The following is an 11,741-nucleotide window of genomic DNA, read 5'->3' as shown; positions in this document are numbered from 1 at the left end:
TGGTTATTTGTGGTTACCTGGATCTTTGTCCCATCAAAGCCGTTTAAACTGAAAGCCAGCCAAGTGTCTGCAGTTGAGCAAAGCCGATCTGCTGGGTAATTAAATAACGCGGGGGAGGGGGAGGAACGGATTAGGTGGGGTCGTCTCTCGAGAGGAGTATAGTGAGGAAGGGGTCGATCTTTGTTTGAGGATAGTCTTTTCGGGGAGATAAGAGGAGAGCCAAACTAAAATCTGAGCAGAGAAGTGCAAAGCGAGGTCACCGCATGTAAATGTCGCGGGGGGTTCCGCCAGGCGGTGCGAATCGGCTCGCCGGGGTGGGGCCGCGAAGCCTCAAATCACCAGTTGAGGGCCAGAGTGCGCGCCTCTGGCTCAGAGCCGCGCTTGCCTCTGCCAGGGCCGGAGCCGACCGGCGCACCGGAGAGCCGCGCGCGGGCATCTCGGCGGGCGCACCCTGCAGACCATGAGCGGCCCCAGCTCCGGGAGCAGCCGCGGCGCGGGGCCCTCCGTGCGGAGCCTCTGAGCCCCAGCCGCAGAACCGAGCGCCGCGCGTGGAGGTGAGTTTCCACCCGGCGCCGCGCGTCCCGCGGGGTTGCTGAGCCTCCCGGGGCGCCTCGGCTTCTCCCTCCCCATGGAGGACGGGCTGGGAAAGTTTCTGGAGAAAGTTAGGCTACAGGAAAAGTAGAGCCGGCGCCCTCCTCCAGCCCCCGCAGCAGAGTTGCCGTTTGGGGACCGCAGTGGCTGATGTGGCTACACGGGACTTGCGCCCTTGGGGGCCTCTGAGCGGGCTGGGATTTCCCCAGACATGGCCTGCGGCGAGCATCTCTGCTCTTTGCTCTTGAGCGGCATCTTCCCTGGCCTCTGCCCGTCCAGGTTGCTCGGCCAGCCGCCCCTCTCTGTCCCGTCCCTCTCTGTCCCGAAGCCGGCGGGGTCAGGGGACGCGAGGGCCAAAGGGCTCCGCTGGAAGCCCTGGGCTTGGAGGAGGAGAGTTTCTCCACTAATCTCTTGGAAAGTTTGCAAAGAGAGCGAAGGAGCCTGCCGTGTAACTGTTGACAACATCTCCCTCCCTCTCTCCCTTTGTTGAGAAAGAATGAATAGTTGGTTGTGTCGCTCGCTCGGCTTCGGAAAGGGGAGGAAAGGGGAGGTGAAGGCAGAGAAAGGGGGGCGGTGGGGGGAGAGACAAACGGACGAACGGACGGACGGTGGGCGCGACAGGAAGGAGGTAGATCTCAGACCATCTGTCCTTACCGGCTGAGGCTGCCACCCCTTTAAAGGTTGATCAGGTGTAGACCTTCCTCCGGGAAAGATCTAGTGGGCTCCGAAGTAGTTGGCGAGGCGGTGTGTTCCGTGGGGAACACGGTGGCTCGTGGCTGGGGTTTGGGGAGCGTGGGGGTGGAAAACTCTGTTTTTGGTGTTAACTCGCTTGAAGCAGGGCGCGAAAGGGAAAGACCGATTGCCTAACTTCGTCTCTGCTTTCGCCTAAAGCCATTAGCTGAGATAGAAAATAGAGCCAGGCATTCAGAGATTCTTTTAAACCTGGACTCTTATCTCCCAAGGCTACGCACAGCTCTCCAAGGAAAATACGTTGGCGGAGGAAGGTCAGTGTGAGAGCGGATAATCTCCCTGCGTGTTGCCAAGGACTGGGGCGAGATCCGGGAAGCGGAGGGGGGCCTCGGCGCGGGGGGCGGGGCTCGGCGGAGTGGGGTCCGCAGTGGCAGGGGCTGCCGAGTTCGTAATGCGGAGGCCACAGGCCGAGCGGTTGTACGCGGGTGTGCAAGGGGACGGGCAATGCAGTATGACGTAAACAACGTGCCATGCCAGGGGCTCCCTCACTCCCACCCCACGCTAACTTTCTCTAAACCGCTGCTGACATTTCTAGGATGACTAACCAAGATCTCAATCTCCCTTATTCATATAGAAAGGACTGCTTGTCAAATGGACGCTAATCTTAAGAACCTTATCGTGTAAATCCTGTTCTGTGTTGCTTGAAATACAATCCATGGAAGAATTATTCATACTTCGATCATTTGGCTAGACTTCATAAATTTACTTCAAAAATAAAGGGATACCCTTAATTTTTAGACCCAAGTAAAACTTCATTCTAAGTTAATAAGCCAATTTGATGTGTGCCGTCTCCTCTCCCTGTCTGACGCTGCAGAGAAGATATAAAAGTACTTAACCTAAATTGCCAGTTCTCTGCTCTGGTCTTAATGGGGCAGTAGAAGCAGTTACATTTCCAGAGTTTAAAATATTATGGAAAGTTCTGAAAGCCCACAGCACATGACCATCTGAGTTTGACTTCAAAATATCTCATTTCAGCAATAAAATAGACAAAGCCAAGCCAGTGGGCTGCTTATTTCTGCCTTGACTTCCATGCGATCATCAGTTTTTTTGAGACATCCTAGTAAAGCCAGCGAGTGTACTGCTACTCACAAGCGTTTCCAAGCACAGCCACTGACCAGAGTCGAGAAGGCCGCACGTAAGTCAGGAATTTGTCAGGCTTGCTCTTGACCCTATTGAGATTTCAGCTTTTTGAATGCTCACATCGGTTTTATATTCATATCAAGATATAGAGTCTTTGACCTTTGTGCAGTCATGCACCAGTTTACCAACAGTGAGGCGTTCTGGGAAATGCATCGTTAGGTGGTTTCATCATTATGCGAACATCATAGAGGCACTTACACAAACCTGGATGGAATAGCCTAGTGCACACCTAGGCTCCATGGTACATAGCCTATTGCTCCTAGGGTACAGGCCTGTACAGCATGTTACTGTACCGAATACTGTAGGCAATTCAAATAGTAAGTATTTGTGTAGCTAAACATATCTAAACACAGAAAAGGTACAGTGAAAAATACAGTGTAAAAGATAAAAAATGGCACGCCTGTACAGAGTGCTTGCCATGAATGGAGCTTGCAGGACAGGAAGTTGCTCTAGCTGAGTCAGTGAGTGAGTGGGGAGTGAATGTGAAGGCCTAGGACATGACTGCACACTGCTGTAGACTTTATAAACACTGTATACTTAGGCTACAATAAATTTATAAAACAACTCGAGATTAAATCAAACACAAGAGAAAAATCATGCAATTAAGAGATGGGGTAAACACGAGATGTAGGAGGCTGCGGCTGATGTAAGTGGCATACGGTTTTACAGCAAATTGGTTTTGTTACAAGTAGAAAGAGTACACTCCTAGAGTAAGGATAAAAAGTATAGTAACTATACAAACCAGTGGCATAGTCGTTTATTGTCATTATTAAGTACTATGTACTGTACCTAACTGTATGCACTATACTTTTATACGACTGGCAGCACAGTGGGTTTGTTTACACCTGCATCACCACAGACACATAACACAGTGTGTTACAATGGTGATGACATCACGAGGTGATAAAATTTTTCAACTCCATTATAATCGTATGGTATCACTGTCATATATGCAGTCCATCATTGACCGAAATGTCATTATGCAGCGCATAACTATATATTTCAAGATCTGGCATGAGACTGAGTCAGGACACTATGCCTGTTTACCTGCACAGTAGAGAGAGATGAAGTCTGAAGGCCAAAGTCTCACCTGAGTTTTTTCTTTTAAAGACTGCATACGTGCTCACTTGGTGTGCCTGTGTGTGTATATCTGTGTCTACATCCTACTTGGTTTGGTGCATTTACATCTATTGCTGTAGGTTAAAACATTTCCCTTCTCCTCCTTCCTGGCTGCAGTCTTCCCCAGAAGCAGTGATTTCATTTGGGAACTCTTGTAATCGAGGTACAATGACAAGCAAGACAGACATTGTCCCTACCCTGCTATTTATTGAGTGCGTGCTATGTGTCAAGGGCTTTCCATACAATCGGATTTACTTTTCAGAACAACCTCAGGCCATAGGTATTGTCAATTCATTTTTACAAATGAGAAACTGACAGCCAGAGAGGTTGAATAACTTGTCCCAAGCCATACAGCTAGTAAGTCAATGACAGAGTAGGGATTTGAACTTCTAAGTGTTTGACTCCAAAGCCTAGGCCCTGAGGCCACGTCTAATTTTAAAACATTAAATAATACATAAAAAGTACGTGATGACTAGGCACATCAAGACAAAAACATCTGCAAGTGAAGAAAAGATGGGAGCCAGAGACTGGAGACTTGGGTTTAGTCTCCACAGTGCTCTTCTAAGCACGTATTCCCACCTAGGGACTTTGCATTTACAGAATCCCCTGCCTGGAACTCCATTCCGATCTTCTGTTGATTGATTCCATCTCTTTTTTTCCAGATCTCATGTCGTTATTACCTCTTCAGAGAGGCCTTCCCAGACCACCATAATCTAAAATAGCCCTCCATCCCCAGTCAGTATGTTCTATCATTGCCTCCCATTTTGTGTTCTTTAGTGCCCTTCCTACGGGGCTATGACCGAGTTTGTTTTCTTGTCTGTGTTGGTTGGACTCCTCCATCACAGTGTAGGCCCCCTGAGAGTAGGACCTCGTTTAGTTTATTATATCTTCAGCCCTGGCACGTTGTAAACCCTCAGAGAGTATATGTTGAATGAATGAATATTTATATTTCTTATCTGGAAAAAGGAAGGGGCTTGATTCTCTGAGATCCCATCTACATATAACATGCTGAGACTCTGCCTAGTGGTCAAATGTGTAAGTGGCTTCTCTGTCAAATGGAAAGTACTTACTTTGAACCTAGAGTCCAACTATACACCATGCACTTCCTTCCTATGGATTTTCCCTGGGCTCCTGGAGTCTAGAAAACGTAAAAGTAAATAAAGCTCAAGTAGGAAATAGAGCTGCCCAAAAGGTTGCAAATGAGTTCCTTCCACCTGTAGCACCCCTTTCATCCCCTGCCCCACCTTTATTTTATTTTATTTTATTTTATTTTATTTTATTTTATTTTATTTTATTTTATTTTATTTTAAGTTATGTCTCTGGGCTGGGCCTATGTCCCTCACCAGTGGACTGATTCAAGCTTGACACAGGGTCCAGGGTGGAGCCAGTCTTTCCAAGTCACTAGACATAGGACAAAGCTGTGTTTTAAAAGGGAAGAGTTCCAATTTAGAGACACCCAGTTGTAGAGGAGAGCCTGGCCCGCATATTTCCAATTTGTCTGCAGTTGAGAACTTTCTGGAAACTTCAACTTGCATGATCTTCTCCCTCTAGTTATAAACTCTGGTTCACTTCCTTCAGGTCTGCATCCCTTCCTCAGGGAAGCCTTTCCTGGAGACTAGATTAATCTAGACCTTGGTCCCCCCACTCTGTGTGCTCCCATAGCTATGGGAATCACCAAACTTTGGGCATTACTTACTGTCTGCTTCCTCCAGAGAGTAGTAACCTCATGAGGACAGTTATTTGACACTGTCCCTACGCCCAGCTCAGTGTCTGCCACATAGAAGGCCCTCCTTAAATGAGTGTTGAATAGAAGAATGAATGCTCTGTTGATAAATGACGCTTCCTCATTGTCATTCTCTTCCATTACCCAGGTAAACAAATCTGAGTGTAAGTTGCTCTGTACCAAAGAGACTCACTTGTCCAGTAGTTGTCAGTCCTGCCTCCAACGTTGGACAATACTGAGGCCCTTTAACCAGACTGCTGTCTGGGTCCTGCCCCCTGAGATTCTGATTTCATTGGTCTGGATGGTGGCTTGGGTGTGGGGATTTGAAAAGCTTTCCGGAGGCTTCTTCATGTTCAGCCAGGTTGAGAACCACCATTTAAAGTTTTCAGAACTCATTCCTTGCTTTAGTCCTTCTAGACTTGAAGCGGCCATGGTGAGAGAAAGTAGGGATATAATTCACGGATTTATGGTTCCTGACAGTTTAAGAGGTACTTTCACATATATTATCACATCTGATAATAACAAGCTAAAGGATCTACTCTCTGGTTTAAATATTCCCTTTATGTTGATGACTCTTAAAAATCTACATCTTATTCTGGCTCCTAACTGCACACACCAGTATCTAACCTCCTAGACCAAACTGTCCTACTGGTACCTCACATACAACAGCTCCTGTGGGAGCTTATTGCTCACCTTCCTGCAGGTGTGTCACAGCACTACAGTACGTCTTACACTACTCGGTGTGTTACAGCATCACACCATCCCGTGGCTGTGGCCTTGTCCTTTCAGCCAGAGGCCTCGAGCTCCCAGCTCTTCACTCTGTCCCTCTTCCCCCCCACCCCCCAACCACCCCTGCCCGAGGTCAAGTTCTTCATTGTTCTTTGCTGGTTTGTTGCCATCAGCCTGACTGACCTCTCTGCCTCCCTTCTCTCCCCTCCAGAAGTACCAGAGTTGCCTACCTGGGCACAGACGGGATTCTGTCCCTTCTTTCCAGATCTTCCCCAGCATGTACAGTCAGGTCCAGACACTTTGACACAGCCTTTAAGACTTTGTGATTTGATCCTATGCTGTGCTTATTCCAGAAAATGCTTCCCGACCTCTCCATTCCAGCCACATTGCACGATTTGCAGTTTCCTCAGCCTAGGGGGGCACCTCCCTGCCTTTATGCATCTGCCATTACAGCATCGTCCTGGAAGGCTTTTCCTTACAGTTTTCCACCTTTCAAAATCTCTCATCACCAGTGATGCCCTTTCTGAGATCCTTCTTGAATCCTTTGGTCAAAATTAATTGTTCTTTTCTCTAGAATGTTAAGGGCCCCTATTGATGAGTCCCTGTCGATGGTTCCTATCTCAGAGTGCATAGTCAGGGATTGGGCTTAGGACTTTTTGTTTCTTTGCTTACTTGATATGGAGTAGACACTTAAATGTTTTGAACTGAAAGTAGAGGGCAGGTGTTAACATCTCTCAATATCAGAGAAGAAATTGAGGTAACTTGCTGAAGGGCATTCTAGAACACTTAGGCTCATTCTTGAAATCTAGATAGATCTGGGATAAGCAGAGAGGAAACAGGCTGCTGGAGACACTGGGGCCAGGGTAACTTTTGCCCATCATACTAGCCTCGAGATAGAATTGATCAACCATGTGGCCCTTTGTACACAAAGAGCCTCTGTGGGGTGCTCTGGGCCTCCCTACAAGGTTCTTTGAAATGATCCAGGCCTGTCAATGGAGAAAGAAGGTGCTGATAGCTTGAACAGGTGAGAGTTCACAGCTGTGGGGGGGGGGGGTTATGTAGGGTAAGGAATCCTAGTCAGCTTACATCACTGGTGGTCAGGCAGGGAGGGCTAGGGAGTTTGGTTTCTTTTTTAATAACAATGATTAACGTTGAGCAAGTGCTGACAGTGTGCCAGGTACTGGTCAGACCCGGGAGGGGCCCCCACGGGAAGGGCCCGCACAGCCCTATTGTTCTCACCCTCTGTGAGCCAGGCCTTCTGTGTGGTCCCAGTTAGACACGGAGCAGACAAGCCCCAGAATTACCAGGTTTGACAAAGAACTGAGGACAGGGTTAGGATTATATACCTTGAATGAAGGGTCTCCTTCCACCCAGCCCCCAGCACTTGTGTGTTTCTCTCTGTTGCACGTAGAAGCAGTGCATCCAGTTGTTTTTGTTGTCAGTTGTTTGCTTTGCACACTGTGCTGTCTTTATCCTGGTTCTGCCTCTTGCACTATAAGCTTCTGGAGGGCGGTGTTCTTCTTGGGCGTCTCCAAGCCATGTCCCCCGAGTCCCCCAGTTCCTTTGTGGAACTGACTCTGCAGGGGTGCTATGAAGTGAGGGTTTTCACTCAGAGCCATTCTCTTTGCAGTGGAAAGGGTGGTCTGTGTGAAACGGGGGCTACAGGGTATGAGAGCAGACTGCAGAGCAAAGGCAAGTTCTGCTCACCAGCCTTGAGGAAGCCCAATGCACTGCACTTAGCTATGCTGCTGTGTTGTCCAGACCAGTCTGCTTCCATGACTAGTAGGATATATTCTGCATCCTTATGTCTCCAGGGATTAGCCCTCATTTTTATTCAGGCTCGTGTTTATTTTCCTCTATATATGTTGGCCTTAAAAATGTCATATAATTTGGTTTAGATCAAAACCAGAGTTTGTAATGGGGATTTTAGGGGTGCCGACTTTTCTCAGTGTGAACATTTCTACTAGTGGTCCAAGCTGGAGACAATTGTTGGGGCTACTTTTGCACACAACCTCAGGTACCATTTTCTTTTTCTTTCCATGCCCCCGCCCCTTTTGTTTTTTTCCTTCTTTCTCGTCACTTTCCACTCTCCCCTGGAAGCACCTGTATGCATTGCCTAACCCTGATGGTGACAGGCAGATTCCTGATCCCTCTGGGGGACAGTATACACGGAGCCCCCATCTCAGTGGCTTTTCTCTGCAGCTGAGCCCACTGATGTATGGAGAAGTGGCCCACCTCCTGACCCCTGACCCTAGCCTGTCTTCGTTAATTAGAGCACACTGATTTATTTAGAAGCACCAAGTCTTTGCCAGAAAAACTGCCCCGTTGCCCTGGGTTGCATAACTGAGGGGCTGGCTGGCACTGAAGGCCTTCTAGCAGCTAAGGAATTCCAATCATCCCCGCCTGTTCTTATCATTTACAGGGTGGTGGAAATCCGTGAGCTGGTTATCTAGCATATTTATAACATTTTCTCTGCACTTATTACTGAAACCTTGAGTCCCTCCTCAGTAATCCTTTTTGTTAGTCGTGCTTTTCCGTCAGCTTCAGTCACCTGAAATAATAAAACAGCTCATGTGCCTCCAAAGTCTCTGAAATGTGTTTGCCCTTTTCCATTGGTGGATCTGCTGCCAACCCAGGAGAACTCCTCTGTAATATCAGAAAAAGGAGATGAGTAAACTTCCTGTTTGTATTAGATTTCACTAGTGATGCCAATCAGTGTTTGTCTTTTAAGGCTCCATGAACATTTTCTGTTGTTAAGAGGTATATTTCCATTTCCCTTTGTAAGCAGGAATTCGCTCCTTGTGATTATCTTAGATTTATACCTTCACTGTGTTCATTCCCCTTTAGAGTTGAGAATCATGGCTGCGGGAAAATTTGCAAGCCTTCCCAGAAATATGCCAGTGAATCACCAGTTCCCCCTGGCCTCGTCCATGGACCTTCTGAGCAGCAAGTCACCTCTCGTTGATCATCACACAGATGCCTATCAGGACGTGTCTATACACGGCACCCTTCCACGGAAGAAGAAAGGGCCTCCTCCCATAAGGTCCTGTGATAACTTCAGTCACATGGGTACCCTTCCTCATTCCAAATCCCCACGGCAGCACTCACCTCTGACCCAGGACATCATCCAGGAGCACCCACTGCAAGACCAGAAAGGTGAAACCTTCACCTCCAGGTAACTTTTTTAATTTCATCAAGGAAAGTGACTTGTCTTAAAGGGCTTTTTAACGAAGTTGTTTTCTTGGGGAAAATGTCAAACATGTACAAAGTAGAGTAAATCATTTAATTAATTTCCAAGGACCCATCGCCCAGCTTCAACAGTTATCCACACATGGTCAGTTCTGCTTTGTCTATTCTCCTGCCTACTTTCCTTCCTCTAGTATTATTTTGAAGCAAATTTCAGACTTTATTTTATTTTATCTGTAAATATTTTGGTATATGTCTTTCAAAGATAAGGAGTCTTATTTAAAAATATATAACCATCATATAAAAAACTATAACACTTAAAAAAAGAATCATTTCTTAATATCATCCAATATTTGAGAGTATTTTCAAAGCCAACTTCTGATATCATTAAGTCCCTCAAAAAGATTTTGTCTTTTATCGTAACATCAGATTCTAAACTACATCCATCCAATTCTATAGCTATGCCAGGATGTCTATAAATTAGGACCTGTATCTCCTTGTATTTAGTCGCAACATGCTGAAATAAAATTTTGTATGGACACATCATCAGGTCAGCTTCAGGATATAATAGAATTGATTTCTCCTTCTAGCCACCAAGGATTTGGGTAAATAACACCTACGGTTGTAAAGGGTTCTTTTCTGGATTTGTGATCACTGGCTGTGATTAGTTTCTGCTTGTTACAGCTGGTTTAGAAACTTTGCACTCCTTTTCCTGTTGGGGAAAATCAGCAACCTGTGATGCTATCAGGCAAAGATGGGGGTGGTTTCTTCTGTTGTGTCTCCTGGTGTGTCTCTTGGTCCAACCCTGTAGCACAGAAAGCCACTTTGATCCTGGCTCATTTATTTGTTCAATATCTGTATATTGAGCACTCACATTAATTAGAGTACACTGATTTTATAAGCAGCAGGGCTTCACCTGAAAAATTCTGCTCAGTTCCTCTGAGTATCTTAACTGAAGGGCTGGTCCAACATTGAGGACATTCTAGCAGCCAAATCATTCCAGTAATCTGTTCTTGCCCTTTTACTGGGTGGAGAAATATGTGAACTAACAGGATAGCAATAGAACATCTGAAACAGTGTGCTCCCAGAGCTAATATTCTAGTGAAGGACTCGGGTAATAAATTAAAGCAGATAAACAAGATGATTACAGATTACTGTAAGTGTTATAGAGGAAATAGAGTGATATGCTGGAAATTTATTGGGGTTGTACCTTTTCTATAGGGTGGACAGGTCTCTGAGGAGATGATATTTAAGCTAAGCCCTGCATAATGAGAGAAGATAGAATGGAAGAACCAGTGGAAGGCTGTTCCAGGCATAGGGAGAGCAAGTGCAAAGAACTGGGGTGGGAACACGTTTGGCATGTTTGAAAAACCCAAAACGAAGCTGGTGTGGCCTGTGGCTGGAGTATGGCAACTTGAGAGGAGAATCATATAGATATTGGGAGAGAGCTAGACAGGCAAGAGTTCAGAATTAGTTTTAGTATTGCAGTAGTACAAGAAGAAAATAAGTGGAGGCCCAGATAGTCTCTGTAGAAAGCATTAGAGAGCTTTGAACTGTTTCTCACATCAGACCAGAAGGTTCCCCAGGGTGAACCAGGTCCATTGGAAGGCCCTGGACCTGCTCCAAAAAATGTAGGTGGGTGACCTCCCAGGTCAGAGAGCTAGCGGGTGGCCTGCTGATGAAACAGGTAAATGTGGAGGTACGTACCGTGTTTCCCTGAAAATAAGACCTAACCAGACCATCAGCTCTAATGCATCTTTTGGAGCAAAACTTAATATAAGACCCAGTATTATATTATATTATATTATATTATATTATATTATATTATATTATATTATATTATGTTATATTATACCCGGTCTTATATTAAAATAAGACCATATCTTATATTAATTTTTGCTCCAAAAGACACAGTAGATCTGGTGGTCCAGCTAGGTCTTATTGTCAGGGAAACACGGTACCTACGCACAGTATTGTTCATATTGCATCATGGGTACTTAACAGGCGGGATGCAGAAGCAGAACAGTCATTGCTCCTTGTCATGAAGGTTAGGAGGCAGCAAAGAAAAATCACTTCTGGTCAGCCAAAAATAAGCATGAATGCCAGGCTGCACGAAATGGAATCAGATCCAATTGTTACCTGGCTTCCTATGACCACTTTTTATTTTTTAATTTAAACTCTGTACTGAGCTAGATGTCTACTATGTAGCACACACAGACAATTCACAAACTCATTTGTTGACGTTCCAAGGCCCTGGCTGGGTGCCAGCTCTTCCAAGGAGAAACTCCAGGGGCCTAGGGTGGTAATGGAATCACCCTTCCTATCTTGAGGAAGTTCTTGATAAACACCCAAGGTCCAAACTGTCAACTTGCGAGAAGTTCAAAGCTTTTTGATTTGGAAACTGAGTTGGACAGAGGTCAGATCTCTGTAAAAGATCTTATCGGGGTGGGCGCAAGTCCTGAGTTTGAAGTCCATGCGGTGGAAGACTTCACAAGCACTGTCG

General features: G+C 46.1%; 1 protein-coding gene across 1 annotated transcript in view; it reads left to right on the top strand.

Moving 5' to 3' along the window:
• The first annotated feature begins 249 nt into the window (after positions 1–249).
• The window catches only part of BCAR3 (BCAR3 adaptor protein, NSP family member), a 102,724-nt gene continuing 91,232 nt past the window's right edge, over positions 250–11,741 (top strand). The window contains exons 1-2 of the mRNA XM_033115268.1: positions 250–554; positions 8,900–9,227. Coding sequence (XP_032971159.1) covers positions 8,911–9,227 — 317 coding nt within the window. The 5' untranslated portion in view covers positions 250–554; positions 8,900–8,910. The remainder of the gene's footprint in view (positions 555–8,899; positions 9,228–11,741) is intronic.

This window comes from Rhinolophus ferrumequinum, chromosome 9 (assembly GCF_004115265.2).
Source record: "Rhinolophus ferrumequinum isolate MPI-CBG mRhiFer1 chromosome 9, mRhiFer1_v1.p, whole genome shotgun sequence".
Taxonomy (NCBI): Eukaryota; Metazoa; Chordata; class Mammalia; order Chiroptera; family Rhinolophidae; genus Rhinolophus; species Rhinolophus ferrumequinum.
This window is presented reverse-complemented; position numbering and strand designations above follow the sequence as displayed.